General features: G+C 53.0%; 2 protein-coding genes across 3 annotated transcripts; one reads left to right on the top strand and one right to left on the bottom strand.

Annotated features, from left to right (window-relative positions):
* The first annotated feature begins 288 nt into the window (after window positions 1-288).
* Window positions 289-16,244, top strand: NOXA1 (NADPH oxidase activator 1). 2 transcript variants are annotated; one of them, XM_075170198.1, is made up of 15 exons: window positions 289-462; window positions 1,897-1,979; window positions 3,566-3,674; window positions 5,938-6,072; window positions 7,122-7,229; window positions 7,968-8,027; window positions 8,617-8,654; window positions 9,369-9,510; window positions 11,051-11,104; window positions 12,291-12,363; window positions 12,558-12,616; window positions 13,530-13,702; window positions 14,366-14,471; window positions 14,559-14,682; window positions 14,896-16,244. In XM_075170198.1, the coding sequence occupies exons 1-15, from the start codon at window positions 289-291 to the stop codon at window positions 14,991-14,993; spliced, it is 1,536 nt and encodes a 511-aa protein (XP_075026299.1). In that variant the 3' UTR covers window positions 14,994-16,244. The 2 variants fall into 2 exon arrangements, with proteins under 2 accessions (XP_075026299.1, XP_075026300.1); XM_075170199.1 differs by having other exon boundaries at window positions 13,533-13,702.
* A 43-nt stretch (window positions 16,245-16,287) lies between these two features.
* Window positions 16,288-22,645, bottom strand: ENTPD8 (ectonucleoside triphosphate diphosphohydrolase 8). The gene is made up of 9 exons (XM_075170200.1): window positions 22,516-22,645; window positions 21,967-22,084; window positions 20,764-20,914; window positions 20,038-20,197; window positions 19,279-19,509; window positions 18,200-18,463; window positions 17,700-17,810; window positions 17,410-17,544; window positions 16,288-16,774 (listed from the first exon to the last, which is right to left on the bottom strand). Exons 1-9 carry the CDS (start codon window positions 22,633-22,635, stop codon window positions 16,583-16,585), a joined length of 1,482 nt encoding a protein of 493 aa, XP_075026301.1. The 5' UTR covers window positions 22,636-22,645; the 3' UTR covers window positions 16,288-16,582.
* Between the last annotated feature and the right edge of the window lie 305 nt (window positions 22,646-22,950).

The raw sequence follows: 22,950 nt of genomic DNA on the forward strand, positions 1-22,950 counted from the left end.
CTGCCAGAGGCTAACCGAGCCCCCATCCCCTCAGTCCCCGGCCTCTGGCCTCGCCTCTCTCCCCCGGGCGCCCCGCCCGCCTTCCACTGAGGCCGGTACCCCGGGGGCCCTGCCACGGGGGGCCGTGGGCGGCTTCCCCGCCTGGCAGACCCGAGGCCGGCCGAGGCAGCGGGGGAGCGAGCCGCCAGACTTCCCCGTCCGCCCGCTCCCCGCCCAGGGGCCGCGCCCGCCCGCCCGCCCGCAGGTGAGGCCCGGCCGGAGCCGGGCACAGCCCGGGAGCCGCGGGCCATGGCGTACCGGGAGCTGGTGAGGCGCTGGCACCAGGGCGTGCTGGCGGCCGACGGCGGGGACTGGGAGGCCGCCCTGGACATCTTCGCCGGCATCCCGGAGCCGCCGTCCAGGATCTGCTTCAACGTGGGCTGCGTGCAGCTGCTGGCGGGCCGGCCCGAGGAGGCCCTGCGGGTGAGCGGGCTGCGCGGGGCCGGGAGACCACCGAGGGGGACGGGGGGTGCTGGACCGGGCGGCACGGCTTTCCATTTCGGTTTTTGAGGGAATAATGCTGAAACTCAAGCGTTTCTTATGGCGCACGTCCCGCACGAATGCGAGTGGAGGTGGGCACAGAACAGGGAGCCCTGCGGCCGCCTGTGTCCCCCGACGGTCCTGCACGGGCGGTCGAGGCTGCCAAAGGAAACCGCTGTGCTGGGAAAGCCCGGCCCTGTGGAAGGGGAGAGCACCCGCCCGCGCTGGTGCAGGCAGGCAAGCGCCCTGAGGAAAAGCCACTTTATTACAGCACCTAGCACGTCTGCACGGCTGGCTGGCTGGCTGTCAGCTGCCCAGTGGGGAGATGCATTTAAGCTGTTTATTAATCAGCAGTAAGAAGAGCTCCGGCTGCGGTGGAAGGGCCAGGGCAGAGCCACGGAGCCCCGGGCAGGGCGATTGCTATAAGGGACAACAGTGAGCACAGCACAACGGTGCCCGAGAGTCTCTTTTTAGCCCTGATGAATGGGCATCGACTGGGAAAAAGCTCAGCTAAGCTTCCGCATAGGTCATCGGTTGGTTGTTTATTTTTTTCTCTTTTATAGCACAGTAAAGTGGACCGTTAAAGCAAGGTGTGCTGTCAGAGCCACGGGAGAAGCCAGCCACCGCCTTGCCAAGAGGCGCAGTCACTCCCTGACCTCCTGCAACATATTTTCACCCCTGCAATGCTATCCTTGTACAGGCAGTACCAGGAAAGTCCAGGGTTTCAGGCTTGATTCGTTATCTACCTGCCATCTCTTTGCAATGATAAGTGAAGGAGCACACCTCCTAGCTTCCTCAGAAAAACATTAAGACAGTTTTCCCAGCACGGTGTTGCTTTGAACCATCAGCCATGAGCTGCTACCAGCTTTTCTAATATTTGCCTGTATTTAGCTGGGAAACTGGACCAGAAATATTGACTTGTAGGTGCAGTGTGAGGCCCTTCAGCTTTCTCCCTTGCACCCCTTCACATACTCATCACCGTAGGCTGCTTCAGACAGCCTTCCCTGTTTGGTCTGGTCCCGCTGTTCCCACTGTCAGGGCAAACTTTGCTCCAGGCAACGTGGTTTTCTCATTACAAGATGCTGGACAGCAAATGTATCTCATTTGTTATGTCCACTCCGTTTTCCCAAGGAAGGATAAAAACCTGAAGCTCAGGTCATACAGAACCGAGACCTGAAAGATGACTTGGAGCAGTCTCCTGCCCCTCAGCCCAGATCGCAGCCCTGCGCTTGTCAGTCCAGAGGAGCTGGTCACGAGCCCAGAGACGGCTTCTGCGCCCAGTGCAAGTGCAGCCTGCGTGTGGCTGGCTGGGTGCATGCACCCAGGCATCGACAGGAGAGATCCTAACTGATCCTTGGGATGTGGTTTTCTCCTTAGGCATTTGATAAAACCGTTGCGAAGGACAACTCCCTAGCCGTTGGCTTCTTTCAGAGAGGGTTTGTCCATCTGCAGCTGGAAATGTAAGTGAGGCGCACATCCAATTCAGTCTTCGGTTTTCTCCTTTTAGTCATACTTTATTCCTAAACCTAAAAGATTCTATGATTCTAAAATTCACTTCTTCTAGCAATCTTAAACAGTTCGTAAGGCCCAGTTTGGCCTTGTAAACTGTGTCACAGGTCAATAAGTCTTATCTCTGATAAGACTGAGAAGATACGAGCTGCACAACTCCACGGCCCCAAGGGTGGCTAATATATGACATTACTGACCTGTACACACACAGAAAGAAGCTGCTCCAGTATGCGGGGCTGCCAGGAGGTTATGTTGCCATTCAGATTTTCTTTGGGAATGGAAAAAATACAATTGCGCTGCTTGGTGTATCTTCACATAGCTCACGTGAGTCTGCCCACAGTGTCTGACTCTCACTCTCTGCTGACAGCAGATTTTGTGGGCCTGATCTCAATCTCACTGATTTAATGTTGGGATTGCTCCACTAGTGTCATGGGATTGATTACTCATTGTTTCCAGGTTTAAATCGCAGTGACATCCTGCTCACAGAGGTGGGTGGAAGATTTTACAGGTCCTTTCTTACCTCCAAAGTTCAGTTATTCTCTTTACTGTTATTTTCCCCATATTTTCCAGACCTTAATTTCCATAAAATTACTATCTTTATTTCTGGGAGGGAGTTAAAACGAGCAGTTCTGCACTCACGGATGGCCCATCAAGCAGCTAGATGCTCTGTGCCTCTGCCGGCAGAGCTGCAGTGAGGGATGGCGGAGCCCTGGCTGGTATGCTGGAGCTGCTCCGCGCTGCTCCCAGCGCTGTGCCACAGCCGGCAGAAGCGGAGCAAGCCTGCCCCGAGCACACACGCTGTGTGCAGCAGGTCGGGGCAGCACAGCTGGCAGACCTGCCCCCGGCCCAAGGAGGTGATGGCCACCAGCACCCCATGGCTCCTTCCCTCATCAGACGCTGCTCCCACCCACCCACATCCACCTGGGCACCTTCTCTTGGCTGTGCTCACTGGCTCTTGGTCGGGTGAACACTGCACAGCCCTTCCTGGACCCGCCACTTCACACCTGCAGCCTCAGTGGGAACCTGTTTTGATTTCAGTTGCATAACTCGTGTAAATTCAGACTAATTCCCTTAACCTCAGAGTTTCTCTATATTTCCGCTCACATTGCTCTGACCATGCATGTGTACTCATCATCAGCAGGGGTTTCCCAGCCCTCGCTTCTCCCCCGAGACATCTGCTGGGACAAAACTGCCAGCAGCAAGCTGGGCAAGGAGCTCACAGCATTTGCTAATCTCTGTTCTTTACGTTTTCTCCTCCTTGGAACTGCGACTCTATTTCAGATATCAAAACCTACGGTTCATCCCAATCAGTAAAACTGTGCAGACAGTCCCAGACACACCGTGTTCACTTTGTTCTAACTACCAACAAGGGGAGGACAGGGAATTTTCTGTGGTCACAAGACAACACACGTCTCTGGTGCAGCTCTCCTCATCCAGGCTACAGAGAAGAATACTCTTTTTTTTGCTAGCTTGATGTTTGAACTTAGAGATTTCAGCTTTTTTAGTCTCAATCTAGCCTGTCATCTCTGCATTGCAGGTACGAAGAAGCTCTCTCTGACTATCATATGGCCTTCAGTCATCTAAGAAAAAATCCCTTCATCGATTACAAGCAGCTGGGGCTGAGGCACATACTCTACGCATGGGAGGTAAGAGTCACCTGTCTCAGCAGTCCTTCCCTTCTGTTGGGGGTGTTCATCAGGTGTTCAGCAGTAAGCTGAAGTAACCCAAGAGCTTTTCAAGACAGTACATTAGAACAGTAAAAGCTTTCTGCTTGCACTTTTTTTTTTTAAAGGAACTTCATCGTGAAAGTCATAAAACAATGTCATCTCTGAAGAGTTTAGCAAATTACGCAGTTTGAAAAGTAAATCTGTTCAGAGCAGATGCACAGGAATTTGTATAGTGGGGTTTTTTAGCTTATTTATGCATGTAATATTTATGCTTACATGCATGTAAATATAGATGTAAGTTTTGTGAACTCCTCAGCTCTAAAAGCTGAAATAGGTTGAAGTATAGACAGATGGGAATAAAATTGGTCCATAATGAAGGCTCTAAGAAACTTATGTGCATGAAAGCCTGTCTTTCCAACTGTAGCAACTGGTCTTAACATTACCTCTGTGTTTTACCTTACACACTGGGCTGCAAGCTGTGTTTTGCTTCTGTAACACTTCACTCTGCAGCTCTTACACTGTTACATGGAGTCAACTTGCCACATCCTGTTCAAAAAAGATCTAAGTCTGAATTGATTGTAAATATTTGTAATATTTGGAATGTAAAAGACTCCTAGAAACCATACTTTACTGCAAGGGTTCATTTTGTCTTCTGTCCTGAGTCCACACCCTCAGACTGAAAAGCAGATACAGCAAAGAGTATTTAATTTTTTGCTTCCGCAACAGTGAGGACTCATTGTGTAACTCAAGTCAAGCATGCCCAGAAACCCGTCCTTCAGTCTCGGTCAATTTTCATGCACCTTATACCTGGCAGGAAGAAACTATCCTTGGCATCTGTGGTATTACCCAAACCTCATTGTTTTTAACAGTTTCAGTGCCACAGCACTGCCTTCTCTGAGCTCACACACACTTAGAAACAATATGTTCCCTTTGAAAGGTGCCGGGCTGCAGGAGCGCCCCGAGGCCATCGGGAGGAGGTTGGTACTCTTTCTGGTGTGAACACACAGGCCCTTGTTCCACATGCTCTAGGCATTGCCAGGACACGTGCGCTCACTGTCCTGGCACTCCGGACTCAGGATCTGCATCCTGATTTGACTGTACCTCACTCTTACATCTACCTGCAGGTCATTTTTCAAAATACACAACCATAATCCTCCTGCAGAGCTGTGCCATCAGCTTTCCCCATGCATGGCCTCTCACATGCTGCATCTGATCTTCTCAAGGGGAGGAGATGTGCTGTATGGTTTGAAAATCCAGAAATACTTGCCTCTTGCAAGGCTATAGCACTGCTGAGCTGAGTGAGAACTGCTGCCTTGCCTCTCCAAGAGGGAGCATTTCTGCAGTTCCTGTAGATGTTCAGGATGGCTGTTCCCTGCCACCCCCCAAACAGCAGTCTGCTACTGTCATGATTGAGGAGTGAAGGAAAAGCACCCTATTAGCTGCACCTCTGTCCCAAGCACTGCTTGCATCCAGATACCACAAAGCAATTTACAGGCCGATAACCCTATCATATAAGACAGCAACACATCTGACAATGAGTCTGTTAGGCCACGCTTCTGCCTTGTAGGCCAGCAGCTGTTCCATACGCTGACTGTTGGCCAGTGACAAGAAGAGATCTCCCACTCTTGATTCAGCATATAGATCAAGGCTTCCCAACACCCAGTCTGTAATACTCCCACGCTTTGCCACTTCACCACTGAACATACTTACATGCTGCTGAAGAGTAACGAGCTACAGCTGACAATTTGCACATTCACAGCCCACTACAATGTGAAATAGTTTCAGTTAAGTTATTTTGCAGTGAAAGTGAGTCAGAATTACTCTGTACAGCAAAAAATATTAGCTAGTTGCGTACAGAAAGAAACACACGCAACTTGCCAAGAAAATCCTTACTGGCCTTTCAGGTACAGGAAGGATAAGATTAAAACTTGTGTGGTACTAGAGTCTTCATCTGGTGTTCCCCATGCCTCTCCTTGCCTTGAGCAGAGCTAGCAGTTCTAGCACACCCAGGAACTAGCCTGGAGGTACAGCTTTTATCTCTTTCCACTCTGATTATGAAGTTTTTTCAGCTGTGCAGCTCAGAGTGCCTTCCCTGTGGCCAGTGGGAAATAGATCGGTGCTGCTGCTCTATCTGTGGTGTTTCAGTGCCTGGTCCCTGTTTCTTGGCTGAGTGCAGTAAGTCACGTTGGGTGTCTGCTCAGTCTCAGCCCTCTGAGTTCTGCTCCCTCCTTGCCCGCTCCAGGTGCTGTACAGCACTGCAGCAGCACAGTGTCGGCTGCAGCGGTGGCAGGAGGCCAGAGTCACCCTAGATAAGGCCGTTGTATGGAGACCTGAAGGAAGAACAGCAATCCTGGACCTAGCCCTTCAGCGGGTACAGGTAAGACCACCTCTATAAGTTCCTGGGTATGTGCATTGGGCTTAAGTTAAGAAACATGAGATAAGAATGTGCTAATTGTTGTATGTTTGGGTTTTCCTGTCTACCCACCTGCTTGGTGACCTGGTAGCAGAGCCTAAGCCATATGCATGCAATGCTCTACCAAACTAGTGCTTCAGCTGATCAAGTAACTCCATCACCCCCAGGTGCTTCATAGCACAGAAACATCATAGTGGAGAATTATGGGATAACCTCTCAGGTTGGGGAGTTTACTTTCTAGTCCCTGCTGTTCAGGAGCTTAGTTCTATTTGTACTTGTACTGTAAAACAAGTTACCTTATGCAGTGTTTAAGTGCAGAACCCCTATAAGTGCAGATTTGGAGGGTCTCCCTTTTCATGACACCGGCTGACTTTTTTGAGTTCCTTTGGCCTCAGTGACAATTGGTGGCAGCTCAGATATCAATGACAATCACATTTAGCGCTTAAGTAGAGCGTAAAAGTGTTTCCAGGGTTGGTTCTAAATAATAGTTTCTTGTTAGACTCTTTTATGACCAGGAACAACTTGCAGATCTCTGATTTACTCTTCCTGGAGAGTTGATTATTTTGCTACCTCTGTGTTTCCTTATCTCATTTGTATCCTTTCTAAGGGATGATCACTTTTTTTTAATCTGATCATCTCTTCTAGCATCATGTTTGTGCTTTACATTAGTGTATTATTTATATTTGCTATTAGTGTGCTACTCAGTGGTTGAACAGAGGAGAAAAAAAACAACATTTGAAGTCAAATAGAAAAACTGCTTAAAGATTTGTTTAATAAACCTTATTCCTCTGCCCTCCATTCCCATGCCAACAGAGTTAGTCTTTGACTCAACACGGGGTAGTGGCTGCTGAGCTCTTAGTTTGCATGTGCTTGTTAAACTTGAGTGACCTTTTTCAAGTTCACAGACATAATTTTTGCCCCAGTGTCTTCCTGGAGACACCGCTTTTCACTGCTGTTATATTTAATTTAATATTAATTGATGACTTTTCCCTTATCTGCTTTCGCTGCCCTAGGACCGTCTGTTTTTAGAGCCCATGCAGGTTCCTCTCGGGGAATTTTTCAGACCACGAAAGAAGGAAGTTGAACAGCTGGATTCAAAAGATTTCCTGGGTAAACCCAAGGTAACAGGCATGTGATCGTTAAGATTAACAGCAAGCTGATTAAAATCCCACCTTCTGACATCTCCAGAGAGCATTACTGTGGGCCACTCCACTGGTGGAGACCCAAGAGCAGGATTGTCAGGGCTTGCAGCCAGTCAAAGCATCTGGGACACAGATGCCGAAATTTGTAAGAATTGCCACCTCTTCTATCAAAACTGCACTTTGGTGCTAAAAAAACCTTCCCAATCTTGGTCACTTTAAACTCTGAAAAAGCTGAGCCGGTACTTAGGGTAACCCGTGGTTGTCCTTTTGCTGACAACGACATTTTCAAGAGGAGCACATTCCTCCAGCGCACTCCTACTCACTGCTGCATTCCCAGTGGGACAGGCAGGCACTTGGGAGACAAATGCTTTGTCACGTCCTTTAACGCAAGTCAGCAGAGAATTTCTCTGATCCCTTCTGTGACCAGTGCAGTCAGCAGAAGTGCCACAGGCCAGAGAGCTCTGACGTGAATAAAGGGAAAGGAAAGTAATTCATTCACGTACTTTTAAAGAAACATTGGGAAGACTAAAAACACAGGGACAACAGTTGAAGCTGTTTTTGGGAATTCAGCTCTGCTTTTTCTGCTATGTGCATGGCTCTACTTCATGTCTGACTTCAGGATGTCAGAAGGAAACGGGTCTGAGTAGATAACCTCGCATGAAGTTTGAGAGTCTCTTCATCCAGCCTGGATTCAGTCATTACTTTGTCCTCCGACAGGTGATCTCCTCCATCATTCCCAATGATGAGTACATTGGCTTCGAGCCTCTCAGGCCTCAGGTGAGCAGGACATACCTGTGAAAGGAGGAATGGAGCTGTCATGGAGCTCCAGGTAGGGCCTCAGATCCTAGCACTATCAGGGTAAGAACATATTATTGAAAAAAACAGTGCAATATCAGACTAGATCCACAGGGCCTTTCAAAGCCAGGTGGTGGGCTCCAGCATTGGCTGGAAGGGACTCAGTGATGTGAGTCTCCAGCCCTTTGAAGATGCATTTTTGTCTCTTTGCCGTGTCAAAACAGCAGTGGAGACTTTGCTATGCTCAACATGCATTTTCCCAGCACTTTAGTAAATTTGTCAGCATAAGCATGGCTGACTTGCACTGTAGTATGAGTTTCTTAGAAACAAAGGTAGGGGAAAAGTTTTTGTTACTTGCCTCCTGATGGATGAAGAGGAAGGGGGAGAAATAGAAGGTACATCCTGGTAAGGTGTGGAGCAGCAGACTTCTATCTGGGTGCTGGGGTGTGACAAATGTGGTCAAAACTAAAGACAAAATACCACAGTATGGTATTCAGAGGGACAGTAAATAAGGTGGCACTGTTGCTATATAAGGTACTGTTATAAATAGATGCTGTTGTTCCCCCCACAGAAACAGGGCTTTTATGAACCCAGTGTTGACGCCCTGCGGTAAGTTCTACCCTTGTCTAACTCTTCTCTCACTACCTCCACGCAGAAAGTCATGTTTTGTTCTCTGATGTCTTTGTCTGAAGACTCTGTGGGATCCACACCCACTTCTCACCAAGGGTGGAGAGAATGACAAATGTACAGCCTTATGTGGCTGCAAAAGACACCGCAGTTCAGTAGCACCTCTCATGCAAGAATCTCAGGGCAGTTCGCAGGAGCTGATTCAATAATCTTGGGAGGTAGACATGGATCATGCCGTGGCTGGGGAATGGAAGCAGAGAGAGGTTGTGGGACCTGCCCAGGTCCGTGACAGAGGATCTTCAGCTGTCCCATCCTAGTTCCCAGGACAAGGCCTCCAAATACTCACTCCCAGCCATGCTGTGTTGAGCCAAAATCAGCCCTGGTTCAAAAAACATGAAAGTCATTTGTTTTGGTGATATTGTACTAACAGTACTTCAGGGCTGAGTTTAATAATTGTTTTGATATGGAGGTTGTTTATTAATATAATGAAAATGGGGCAGTTGCATTTCGGAAATCAGTGTTTTCCCAGGTCCTTTTGTTCCCAGTTGTACCGAAGAGTAGCAATGGAAATCCTAATTTCCCAACACCTGAAACTTTTGGCACATGCTGGTTTGGATTGGTGCGGTGTTCTGGATCAAAGCTATCCAGCACCAGAACTCCAGGGTGAGTAAAGGTGCTCTCATTCTTTCTTTCCAGAGACAGTGAGTCAGGCTACTATCGAGTTTTGTCCCATTATTACCCTGAGGACTCAGAGAAGTTGGCAGTGAAAGCCAGCAGTTTGGTCTTTGTGCTGACGAGAGGGGCGGATGGCTGGGCTACAGCCATACATGATGGACAGGTAAGGAAACTGGGTGGGCTTTCCAGCCCATCCCCACCAGCAGACACCACAGTCCTGCCTGTGAACAGGAGCTTGCTGCAACCCTCTGAGCACATTCCTTGGGGATCCACCTTTAGCACTGCAGAGCAGAGGATGAGTTCAGGAGCTCATTTCCACAGACCAGTTGCTATCCATAGATTTCTCTGACACTTGGCTCCCAGGAGCTTCTGCCATTCACCTCTGTAGCTCCACAAGGGCATCTTTTTGGGCACTTGTGCTTTGCGCCATATAGGATCCTATTGTGGAATCGTGTAGGATAACAGACCTCACCGAGGACTACTATTTGTCACCTGAGAGCTCTAATAGAGCCGAGGAGACAGGCCAGTCCTTACTTGGTGTGTAGTGCCTCTGCTAAATTAACTTCAGGAAGCTTTAGGGAGAATTTCAGCTGTGCAGACAGGTTTTATAAAGGGCTCTAGAGAAGACCTAAGGAATTAAAACCCAGCAAATCTGACATCTTTCTGCAGACTAGGGAACTATAGTGTAAACAGAATGAATAGAAACAGGTAAATATGACAACATGGAAAATCTTTTGTTGACAGAAGCCATTTCTCACATGTCTGCTTAAGTTCTTTGAAAAAGCCAGTGCATACCTGGATTAGGTTGAGCCAGTGAATGTATTATCTGCCTATATTTCCAAAAAAAGTCAAAAGATTCTTCACAAGACCACTAAAAAACAGTGAGCTGTTTGAGCAAGAGAGGCAGTGCTCTGAGGGCTGCTAACAGCTTAAAATAAAGATATAAAGGGTGGGCATAAATGAACAGGTTTTTCTTTCCTTCTTTTTTTTAAAGAAAGGATGTCTCCACAGAGAAACTGCTGTGACCTAAGCATTTAGCATATTCCTAAGTGATATAGTAATAGGGATAGTGATATGATGCTTCTTAAGGTGACCACGTTCCATTACAGACAATCAAACCATTCAGCATAGCCTGAAGCATCTGGAGATAACAGTGAACAATTACAGAAGCATTTGAATGTGCTGGTTGACTGCTCAGTGAAGTGTCAGATGAAATTCAAAGTCAAAAAAAGTAAAATAATAGACACTGGGGGAAAAAAAAAGCATAATTACTCACAATGATCAGTTGAAATTAATAGCTCTGTAGCAGTGATTGTCAGAAGACACAGAAATGCTGCTGGACTGGTATCCCTCAACATCCTTGCTGCTCTCTTCCTAGGCATCCTAGGGTGTTGGGCTTCGTCGGTGTTTGGTCTGTTACATCGCAGCCACTCAATTAGCACCACTTTCAGCAAAAAAAGATGCAAAAGGGCCCTTGGATTTTGTTCAGCGATTTCTGAGCACAAACCACGTGGGCTACGGTACCCGACCTTGGGCCCTCCGTGGGCACATTTGTGTTGCAGGAGGGTGGGGAGGCAGTGGTGTTTTGCAAGGGCAGAAGCAGTGCAGAGTGGGGCTAACAGAAGGTGGGGCTGGGTGGGCTGGGGCTGCATCTGCCGCAGCAGCAGCTCGTGTCTCACCCTGCTCTGCTTTGTGTCCCGCAGAAGCTGCGCATACCGAGCTCTCTCCTGGAGCCTGCCTCAAAGATGGATAAATGGGTGAGCTGACAACCTTGCAACCAGGGGTGAGGGAGGAACCAAGAAATACATTTGGGACATTTGTTTGTAAGATTATCACAGGATAGAACAACTGTGTAAGAGAAACAGAGTGTTTCAGCTCAGACACCTTGAGTGAAGACCAAGTGTTCTTGAACTGGAACAACAGAAGAGAGCAGGAAAAATGCTTTTTTTTTTTCTGTACATTGGATCTTTTTACAGCAAAATCTGGGGGCTTGGACACATATCCAAGCCACAGTGGCTTGCATCACAGGCTGATCTAGGTGGTGTTGTCTCTTATTTGCTGTGGGCTGATGGAGCACACAAAGATGAGCAGCTGCCACAGCTCTCCTGACCCACTGTAACTTGTTGAGCCACTGGAACACAATAATGAGTTTGAGGGCTTAGGGGTGTGTTTGTCCAGCCTGCTCCTTTGATGTCTGCAGCCACTAGATGTAGCACAGAAGCGGGTGAGGAGTGCTCGCACGTTCTGGTTCACCAGCAGAGTGAGAGCAGGTTAATCTCCTGCAGTGGGATAGTAATATCTTAAACAGGCACTGCTTTTTGCCTTGAGGCCATGCGCCTAAGCCCTCAGCCCTCACCTTTGACTTAGGAAAACTTCCTTCATCTCCCATCTCCACCACAGGCATATCCACACATGATCCAAATCATTTTCCATCTGAACCATGTGCGGAAAGGTGCAACTCAGACCCCTATTTCCTGTGAGAGATTTTTGAAGCACATGGTTGTTCTGATGTTGCTATGAATTTATTTTTTTTTCCCCTTTGAATGAATCCCTGACCATAGCACACACTTGGGCATTTGCTCCATGGATGTCTCACTGTGAACCAGCCCAAGTTCCCAGGTGAGGTAGCAGATGGTGGGGAGAGCCCTCAGCACAGTGTGAGCAGCCTCCCTCTGCTCCAGCACCAACCCAGCACGGGGCAGGAGGCCAAGGAAGTGTCCCACCAAACCTCTCATCAGCCCTGCTATCCACGAGAGCTGCAGAGGCCACTGAGAGCCTGAGTGCTCCGCCTCACCCGGCCAGTTAATGAACTGGTCTCCCTGGGGCTCCCTCTGGGCTTACACCCCAAAATTTATAACTGGCTGCAGCCTTTGTCATACACACCAGCCTTGTCCAGTCTCCGGTGTCTTCTGCTCACTCCTTTCTGATGTTGTTCTGTTGCAGAAGATCAGCAATGGGATTCCTCTCCCTCCTGCCCAGGTGCCTCCCAGCCGACTCCACGTGAAGCAGAAGCCAGGTAGTCCCCCGGGCCAGGGACCTCAGTGGGTGTTATGTGAAGCTGTGCCCAACCCCCCCTGCTTTAGCGGGGCACGGGGAGGCTGGTTGCCCCCTGCAGCCGTGGCTGCTTGTGTGCTAGCGGGTTGCGGAAGAGCTGCCGGCGGCCTCTGCTGACTGCAGGCACTGTTCCCGTGCTCTTGTTTTGTTCTGCAGAATCTCCTGGGAGAGAAAATGCCTCTGCAAATGATGCTGGTACCCAAATGGACTTCAAGGTAAGGTGTTTCACAAGCCGAAGCTGGTACAGCCTCAAGAGATCAAGGCTGTGAAAAGTGCAAGATTCCTGGCCAGATCTTCCAAAATTCCTGAACTGCCCCAAAATGACTGGAAAAAACTCTTCCTCTGCCCATTTTCCCATTCCAAAAAGAGGCTCCCATGTGGTCTTTCCTCCACCACTCCCAAGTTTGTGACCATACAATTTTGTGAGGCAGCCCAAGGTTGAGGCTTACCAGGGCAGTGCCCTTTTGCACCCTCCAAGGAGCCAAGAGCCCCAGACACAGCAATGTTCTCAGGCACGCACTTTAGAGCGCATTTTGCAAGAGAGCTGCCTTTGAACTACCCGCTGTCCCTTTCCCCCTCCTCCTGTGGGGCATTTTCTGTCCCTGTCAGTCTGGGTGCCACAATTCATTCATATTTGCATTCTTCTGAGATGATGTTCTCTGAGGCACCTCCATGTCATCACCAACCACTGTGTGTGACGGAGCTGGAATCGTGTCCACTTGGGGACAGCACCTCTCTGGCAGTGCCAGCTGCAGATCTTTGCTCCCTTTGTCTTTGCCACCCCTCTTTGTAGGGTTTTCGGAGTAATTTTTTGTCAGCTGTACTTCAGACAGAAGGCAGCAGAGCATGGGGACTTGGCTGCACCTCTCCAGCTGGCTGGAGGAATTGGGGCCCTGCTCATATATGTTTGGGTTTGGGAGGTACTTGTGCGATTGGACCCAGAAACAGGTTTCCTGGGTCATGGGAGGAACATTTGATCCCAGGCTTTGAATTTGTAGTTCCCCCTCTGAAATTCAGATCTGCATTTTGATGCTGCACTACCGCTGAGACGGTAGGGGTTGTGTCTGTGTCGCCTCTCTTGATACGAGAGTCCCGAATAACCAGACTGTCCATGGTGCCACATCTCAGCAGATCCCACTGACCTGCGGAGAAGCTTCATCCAGCACGGACAGACCCGTTGTGCTGAGAGCGTGCTGTGAGTGCACCGTGGTGCTGAGGGCAGGCGAGGTGCCGTCTCTGCTGGACCTGCGGGCTCTGCTGAGGGAGCGGTTCGGCCAGCAGGCAGAGCGAGGGAAGCTGAGGTACGCTGCGGCACAGCCGGGCCCCCCAGCACTCTCGGTGCGTGAGTGTGTGTGACAGGGCAGCAGCAACCATTCCCCTGAGGGTACAGATCTGCATCTGGTTTCCTGGGAATAGTTAATTAGGGTCAAAGCACTCTAGCAGAGATTCAGCAAAGATGTGAGCACACAGCCTTCCTTGCAGGGCTAACCTTACCACGGCTTTTGGTTTTGAGAACAATGTGTGCTCCGTGGGCTTTGGAGGCCCAAAGGGTCTTTCCCAGGAAACTGTACCATAGTCAAGAAATGGGGGAACAGAAGGAAAAAATCTGTGCAGCTGCAGCTGCTGTATATTGGATTTTCTCCTGCTCAGCTCAGCCTTTGAGATACACTAGGATCAATGCAGAGCAATTTGGATGAGGTCTCCCTGATTACAGTCAGCGTAGTCAGGAGAGTTTAGGATCTTCCCCTTAAGTAAGTGTGTGAGGAGGTGACAGTGTCACTCCCTGACAGTGCCATTTCTGCCCACTGAGCCTGCAGGGTGGCCCCATGTCGTTGTGCAAGGTGACAAGCTCAGAGCTGGCTTACAAAGGGGACGTTGGAGACTGAAGATGTTAGAGGGCTAGGCTTGCCTCAAAGTTTGGCTTCAAGTGAGGTGATTTGAGCTGTGTTAATGAACCCTTGCAGCTACAGGCATTCGGATGGCAAAGAACTGGGTGCAGTTTTGGGAGAGGAGGATCTAGGGAAGATGTGGCAGCAGCTGACAGATGGCAGGCTGACGCTCTGCTGCCAGGTACGTGGGCTGTGACAAGCTTCCCTGCTGCGCCGGACTCAAATCTCTGCTTTGCCTTGCAACCTCCATGCTGACTTTCTCCTGTAGGACTCGGACTCCCACTCGGGCAGACCTGTCCTCTACCGGATGCTGGCTCAGCACTCTTACGTTGCGCAGGGACCGGGGGACCTGGAGTTCAGCAAGGGAGACGTGCTGGATATTCTCTCTGAAGGTAGCTCCCCAGTCCTGTCTGCAGGCGGTACTGGGGCAGGCTTTTGGAGTCTGCTGCAGGGAGGGACTGGGGAATAGATGGCTTCTCCAGTGCTGTCTCAGGAGGTACAGGCTTGCACTGGGTTTTGCCCAGAGTTAAATTCCAGCCATGAAAACTCTCGCTAACCCCACTCATACGGGCCAGGGCTCATCCTGCTCCTTTATGTTTTCCCAGTGAATGAGGACTGGCTTGAAGGACGCTGCAATGGCAAGACTGGCATCTTCCCCAAATGCTTTGCAACCCAGACCAGTTGTGGTGCTGCCTTCCTATAGCGAACAGGACCCTTTTCCTGCCCGACTGCACTGTCTCCCAGGGGTGGGAGACACAAGTCCCAGCTCATTCGGGCCACAGCCAGCACAGCCAGGAGCTCTGCTGAACCTGGACAGGAGAGGTCCCCCACCCACAGATCCCATGGGGTCGGTTCCAGCAGTCCGACAGCATTTTCTACAGCCTGTTCCCAGACATGGCATTTTTACCTCTGTGCTTACGCTGCCAAAGATGTACCTGAGCAGGGCAGAGAGGCGGGGGAGGGATCTGGTATTTGGCTATGGGAAATGTCCATGTGGCAACTCAGACCTCAGGGGCTCAGACTGCTGGGTGGGAAGAGGTTCCTCCGGATGGAGGTCTTCACTCCCTCTCCCTTGTTGCTCAAGTTCAGGCTGGGAAGGCTGAGCCTCACTCTAATGAAGCCAAGGATAGCCGTCTGTGAGCAGGAGGCAGAGCCCAGTTCCCCAGGCCCTTGGGCCACATATCCTTATCTCCGCCAGGCAGAGAGATGCTGCTCTTTCAGAAGGCTTTTGTAACCGGCCTGGAGTGGGGTATATGGGATAACGGCTTGGGTTAGGACCACCATGTGTCATCCTCCACAGCAAATACCCCATGGATCTGCCAGAGCCAAAGGACTCTGAGCATTTCTCAGCCCGGATGCCTTTGGTTCTTTTGTTAAGCTCTTAAGTCCTGCCTGGATGTTACTGCTTCATGCTGTGTGGGCAGGGGTCTTGCAGCACAGAGGAGAGGTAGTTGTGGAAACACCCCTGCTGAGATCAGCCCTGGGCTTTGTGGAGGGGCTGGGGAGAGGGCTGGCAGGGCAGTGCGGCACTGGGCTGGTGGCTGGAGCTGGAAGGACTGAAGTGACTGTCCGGTTCCTGCAGCTGAGCTGTGCTGGGCTCTGCTGATCTAAATAAAACACTCAAGTGCCTGGAGCTGGAACCTGCTATGGATTTGGTGTCTGACAAAGCTGGGCTATGTAACTTGAATATAAAATAAACCCTGAGCCAGAGTTGGCAGCTCGTAAATCAACTTTCACTTATATTTTTCTGCTGAGATATGCCAGTAAATGTTTTTAAAGACAGCTGACAGTGTCTTTGGGAAGATATTCTGTCACATACTACAGAAATCTTGCATATCTTGCACAGGGCAAGATACAGATAAGGTCACCCCTCTCCTCAGAGTTTAGGTGGCCACCACTGCTCGCCGTCACTGATTGCCTCCCACGGCTGTCGGGAGAGCAGCCCAGCAGGACTGGAAGTGCGAAGGAAACTGTGCTAGGCTGGTTAGTGACTCATATTTGAAAACCAAAAAGGATTTTATTTCTAGTTTGAATTTATCTGGTTTCATCTAGCCGCCAAGTCTCAGTCAGCTTTTGTCAGCCAGATTAAAGGAGTCTTTTCCTCTTGGAGGCACTCAGGGAGCTCAAGACACCTTTGTCAACTTTGACATCTTTACAGAGATGACCCAATTACACCTCCTGAGAAATGGAGATGGGTCTAATGCCCTCATTCTTCTCCCCCTTCCACCTTCTTTTGCACCACTTCCCTGCCTGGTTTAGTGGGCAGGATGCCTCTAGTCAGGAGGCTGGGAGCTACTTGGTTTTCCAGAAACACTGGAGGAAAACGGCCACCAGGCCTGCCACTATGGCCAGCACAATGAAGGAGACGGCACCTGCCCACAGACTGGGCTGGTGCCCCTTGACGTGTTCCAGAGCCTCCGTGGGGATCATGTTGGTGAAGTTCAGCATGAAGCCCAGTGTCCAGCCGATGTCCGTGTTTGCTGCCTGAGGTGAGAGAGTAGAGGTCATCCAAAAGTGCCTCTCCCAGGCACTGGTAGCTTCAGTGCAAGGGACCAACGGGCACCTCTCCCGTGAGCTGCCCCAGCTGTGATTTCACACGTGGACCTGGCTGTGGTGAACCTCATCTTACCAGCCCGTTACACAGCTTTCCTCTGCCCCCTTCCCAAGGGCCAAAGGGCAGCTGAACGTGGATGACTGCTCTGGTCCAGATGTGCCTCTGTGAGCTGCACATGATTTTGGATCTGAGCTTTCCCCTCCCCCATGATCCTTTAAATTTGGTCATATTCTGGTTCAAATGGCTCATGGGGCCACCATCACCTCTCTGATGCTCAAGTCAATTCTGCCCAACATCAGAGACCAAATCCTGCTCTGCACTTCTCTGACCCCCTTAAAATTAGCTTAAGTTCACATCAGAGTAAGCGAGAAACAAGCTGGCTTCAGAGGTTTGGGGGCAGGTAAGGGCGAAGCTGTGCTGGGGTCACTGGGTAGCAGCCATGAGATGGGGACACATTGCTGGCACAGGGGATTCCAGGGATGCTGCTCCCGAGCGTGTCTTCAGGCCAGGGCAAGGATGCGGCTGCAGCTGCCTGCCCGCTCCCACTGCCCCGCAGGGTGTTTACCTGCCGGCTGAAGTGGATGCTGCTCCATGTGTGCTCATTGAACTTGTAGCCGTCGAGCAGCAGCGTCAAGATGTAGATTGCCTTGGAGCAGTATGTGTGTAGGTACCCCTTCTGCTGCGGGAAGGTCTTCACCAGCTGTGGGGCCATCGGGGGACACGGTGCAACAGGGAATGAAAGAGGTGCTCACAAACCCTCCCTGGCCCAGGGACCAGCAGGGCCTGTGCTTCCTGGGCAGAGATTTGGAATGGGACAAGCACAGGGCTCCTTGCTGCCCTTCACAGGGCTCTCACCTCTGTCCAGTTCTTCTTGCAGAAGGTCTGGATCGTGGAGTTGACGTCGCTTAGAGACTGCTGGCTAGTCAGGTTCAGGAAGTGGAAGGTGTAGTAGAACCCAGCGAAGGCCTGGGAGATAAGGGGAGATGGTAAAAAATACATCTCCTTCCTCACCCAAAAAAAAGACCCAGGGGCCCCTCTTGCCTGGGGATGAGTCCCATGTAATTCCCAGGGTTCTGCAGCCAGCACCCACTTGATGGTCCACCAGAAAGTCTTGGAGCTGGTGGACAGGCCCTGGGGCTGCTGCTTGCACTCTGAGCTAGCTCAGACTTGCTCCTTGGGACAGGATCTTCCCGTTTCCCTCAGGGAGGACTGGGATATCGCAGGAGGGAGAAGCCACCTCCCAGCATAGAAGAGGTCTGCAGACCAGCTCCCCACCCCTTCCCACAACCAGTGGCAGAGGACACTCCCACCCTCTGTCCTCCCCCACCGCAGCCGCGGGGACGGAGGCTCCTTACGAAGAACTGTCCCCGCACGGGCGGCTGATAAACCCCGTTGAACCCGCACGTCCTGTTGGCCCCACAGGTGAAGTTGAAGAGTTTCTGGATGGCGGTGCGGCACGCCGTCGGATCCCCCGTCCCCGTCACCGTGAAGACCTGTGCAGGGCTGGGTGTGCTCGGCGCAGGGACACAGGGGCTGTTGTAGAGGTCTGCCGCGGTGACGTTCTCCCGGTATCCCGTGGGGTAGCAGGGGTGCGATATCTGCTGGGGAGATGAGCTGCCCTGGAGACAGCGGGAGCCCTCAGCAGGGCGTGGCCTGGGACGCCGCTGAGACCCTGCCCCACAGCCCGTCCCGTGCTTAGACATTCCCAGAAAGCAGGATCTAGAGCCTAGGGGGGTCTGAGGAGGAGCAGGATCCACCCCCTGCACGACTACCTGCCCACGGCTGCTGCCAGCCCTGCTGTCGGCCCCACCACCGAGCCGTGCCGGGCTGGCGATGCCAGCGCCAGGCTCTGCCTCCCCGCGGGGACGGCAACCTGCTCCCGCGGGCAGCGCGTGCTCTCTGCCTGCACCCAGAGCTTGCTGCTCTCGGCACGGCCCCGCGGCATCTTGCCGGCCCTGGCCAGGAGGGGCCCAAGGTGCGTCCTGCGGGCACGCTCCCCGGGCGTCTCCGTCTGCCCCGCGCGGGGCTCTGTGCTCTGCCCGGGGCGAGACCGGAGGACGCGGGTCAGGGGTGCAGCGGTGTGCAGGAGCGGTGCGGGGGATCCTCTCCTGGGCCGGAGCTGAGGCAGGGCCAGTGAATGGGGACAGGGAAGAGCCGAAGGATGCAGTGGGCTTGGGCAATGGTGAAAAATGCCGTTCCGGGTCAACACGTGGGGAGAAGGGAGCCCTGGCAGGGAACCGCCACCGCCTTCCACCCAGAGGAGAGGATCTTCTGTTCAGTGCATAAAATCTAAGCCTCTCCCAGGTTTTTGGACTTGTGAAAATTCCCAATTCCCTAGCGCTTTTTCCACAGGCATGCCCAAAATTTCTGGAAGACGTGTTTCATGGCAAGGGGAAGGGGTTGAGCAGATCCTGGTGACCAGTGGCTGCGGTACCTGGTGGAGAGCTGCCAGCAGCATCTTCAAGGCCTGCGTCTGCCCATAGCAGAGGTAGCTGTGGGTGTAGAGCGAGTAGTTGGTGCCGTACAGCCTGAAGAAGGCGGAGGTGTTCTGGTCCTCAATGCGGACTCCAGGCTGGAAGGTTATTTGTGTCGAGGCGCCTCCAAGGTCCAGAGCTCCCAGAACCTCGGTGTCCTGTGGATGTTCCCATTTCTCTGCAAAGGAGAACTGGCCCCGTAAGGTGGCAAGTGTTAGTCTGAACTGGAGGGAGTCACGGTCCCTGTCCCTTCCCTCCAGGTTTAGTGGGCTCAGAAGCCCCTGAGGGACCTTCCACGTCCTGTCTCCCTCTTTAGCCCCTTCCTGCCTACGTCCTCCTTGACCCACGCAGACCTCCATGCACTGAGGTCTGGCTCCTCGGCTGCTGCACACCAGCTGGGATCCAGAGACTCTGAGGAGGGGGAGAGTAACACGTTCATCTGGGGTCTGATACTGCTGCATCCCTGCGATACCAAAATCCACCCATAGGCAAGCGGAGAGCACAGGGCCAGGCTGAGCTGGACACAAAGACCCGTGATTCTGTTAATCCCATCCGTGGAGTTGAATCTGCAGCTCACAGCCACAGGCCACATTTATCTGGGTGACTAGTGCCCTAAAACTACGTTCTCCTCCCCTCTGGGAATGAAGAAACCTGGGTGTAGCTCGGACAGGGATACATACGCTGCTCAGCCCGCCTCTGCCCACTCCCCCAGCCCACACCTTGACGAGGGTCTCCAGCAGGTAGTTGATGGTGATCCAGCCAAAGGAGCCCTCCTCCTTCCCCGTGAGGATCTGAGCTCCGCGGAAGTCCACAGGGTACTCGCCAATGGCCTTGGCAACCTCGGCGAAGACCTGCTCAGCCTTGGTGCTGTTCTGTTCCCTGCGCGGGGAAGGAGACAAACACCGTGCGGTGGAGGGGGCAATGGCCGGGGAGCTTTTGGAGCAGGGCTAACAGCAAGAGGCTGCTGTCTCCTGCAAAGGAGCGGGGCTGCTCAGAGACAGGGCAAGCCGCCAAATCCCTCAGCTGGTGCGTTGGGAGCCACCCTAAAAATGCTGCCTGCGGGCTCTGCCTGAGCACGCGGGAAGGTTGATGCAAGTCCGGCAAAGGAGGTTCATCCACTCCTGGAGCGGGTGCTGGAGTGGGCACGGTGAGCGGCTCTCTTGGACACCCCGGCAGAATGCAGACGTGGATGCTCTGCTCATCACCATGGCCTGCCCAGGCAGCAGCCCCCCATGCCCCCAGCCCCCCATACCCCCAGCCCCCCATGCCCCCAGCCCCCCGTACCCCCAGCCCCCTATGCCCCCAGCCCCCCGTACCCCCAGCCCCCTGTACCCCCAGCCCCCCGTACCCCCAGCCCCCCGTCCCACCCCCCTGCACCGGCTACGATGCAGAAACGCGTGGTGGGGAAGGGGTCGGAGGTGCGCGGCTCTGCGCCGTGCCGGTACCTCAGCAGCCGCATGCCCGCTGTGGCCCCCAGGTAGGTGGGGGTCTCCCGCTGCTGCTCTGCCGGGACGATCTCCATGGCCTTGTCCAGGCAGGGCTTCAGGCTGGTTCCAGCCCCCGCGGGGTCATTTGCGTAGCTGGAGATGCCTGGTCCTGCAAGAGGGGACCCCGTGACGGAGCGAGCTCAGTGCCACCCAGGAGGGACAGGGCAGTGGGGCACATGTCCACCCAGAAAGCCCCCAGGGGATTTCCCCCATGTACCCAGGCTGGTTGTGCCCTTGCCAGGGGTGTCCCTGGAAGGGCAGTGCCCTGGAGGCAGCACGCACGCCACGGGCACGGCACGCTGCGGCAGCCGGCAGCGAGCTCCTGCTCTGGGTGGAGGGGAAGGGCTGCGGTGTGCGTCTTGTGATGCTGAGCACATGCCTAATCCCGGGGAGGCTGAACTGCCCGAACGTGGCCAGCCAGTCCGGCAGGACTCGGTCGACAAACAGAGCAGTTCCTTATTCCCTGGGGAAGGGGCAGGCTCTCCTTTGTCCTGCTGGGAGGGCGTGTGGAGCCGATACACCCACGCAGAGGTGCCCTCTGTACAGCTTGTTTGAGTTCCTATTTTTAGAGGCTGGCACCAGATCTGAGCACCCAGCATGGTCCTGCAGTGGGTAGGGTCAGGCTCTGGGGTGGAAATATCACTATTTACCTTCCCCCAAGCTTTGCACACCATTATTGCCATTAGCCCACGCACCCTCTCCGTTACACTTTGCCCTCTGCCAGACCTTTGCAGTTAACCAGTAACTGCCATGCCAACACCGCAGAGCCTGGATTTGAGGTCGAGGAGAGCTCTGAGCCCTCTCACCCCTGCCCAGGCACCTCTGCCCTGGCCTGGTGGCCTTTGCCAGTCCCAGCCCAGCTCCATGTACCATTTAGCTGACCCTACCTCCCCCTGCCAGCCCGGTCCTTTCCTCCTTCCTTGTGCCAAAGCCCGACAGCACTTTTGCAATAGGAATAAATTCCCCTTTGTGCATTTATAAATGCCCAATAAATAAATGCCCTTTGGGGCAGTTACCGTTTACCACGCCTGGTACAAACCAGCCAAGTCGCCTTGGTGCCGCGGGACAGCCACCCTGGCAAGCACTGGGGCCGGCCAGCCCCAGCGTTCCCCGGCTGAGCAGGGGCAGTGGGGAGGGATGGACACGTCCCGGCACACTCACCGGACACGGTGCAGGCCTCCACCTGGGAAACGATGCCGGTGCCGTTCTCTTTGTCCGCGGGCCACTGGTAGATGTAGAGAGCCGTGTGCGTGGAGCCGGCGTCGAACACCAGACCGTACTGGGGGAGGCAGAGGGGACACGGGGTGTCAGGGGGTGCAGACCAGATTCACCCACCGTAGAGCAAGCGGAGCTCCAGGAGAGCCAGCAAAGCTCCTGTGGGCAAGGAAACCTCGAGTGGCCAAATGAGGAGTGTCACCAGAGCAGGGAAAGCCCTGTGGCATTGCGGTCACCAGCTGTGTCGGGGACAAGGCTCCATCACAAGCCCTTTGAGCTGGCAATGCTCTGCGATGAAAAGGCTATACGTGCTGTGGGGCCAGTCACAGTGACCAAACTCTGCCAGACCCGCTGGCACGCCAGCCTGCGCGGGAGTTTGCCCCCATCTCGGTGACAAACGGCACAGACTGCCTGAAACCTGGGGTAAATCCTATACCAAGGGGCAGCCAGCACCCCAGCGAGAGCGGGCGGCTGCGCTCCTCCCCAGGACCCTACCTTGGTGCTGGGAGGCAGAAACACATCCTTCACGTTCACGACGCTCAGAATGAGGGCGATGATGCTGAAGACACAGGTGGCTGCCAGGAGGCCTGCAACGGCCTTGGCTTTGTAGCCCATTCCTCCTCCAACCTGCAAGAACAGCCCCAACCCCCAGCTCACACCTCTGCATTTGCAAGGCCGGTTTTGAAATACAAATCTCATGCATGGATATGGGACCTGTCAAGATGGGACTTTCCCCTTCCTTAACAAGGGCTTGAAGACGTTCTCCAGTGCATGGCTGCTCTTATGGGAGGCTCTTGGCAGTCTTGGGGCTGGGACACCCTCTCCTTCTGAGCACTCCCTCCCTGGGGGATTTTCAGATTGGCTTTTTCAGCCCTGCCTTCTCAACCGCAGCCCTTCAGGCCCCTCTCTGCACACAGCCTGGACCCCATC

This window comes from Calonectris borealis, chromosome 21 (assembly GCF_964195595.1).
Source record: "Calonectris borealis chromosome 21, bCalBor7.hap1.2, whole genome shotgun sequence".
Taxonomy (NCBI): domain Eukaryota; kingdom Metazoa; phylum Chordata; class Aves; order Procellariiformes; family Procellariidae; genus Calonectris; species Calonectris borealis.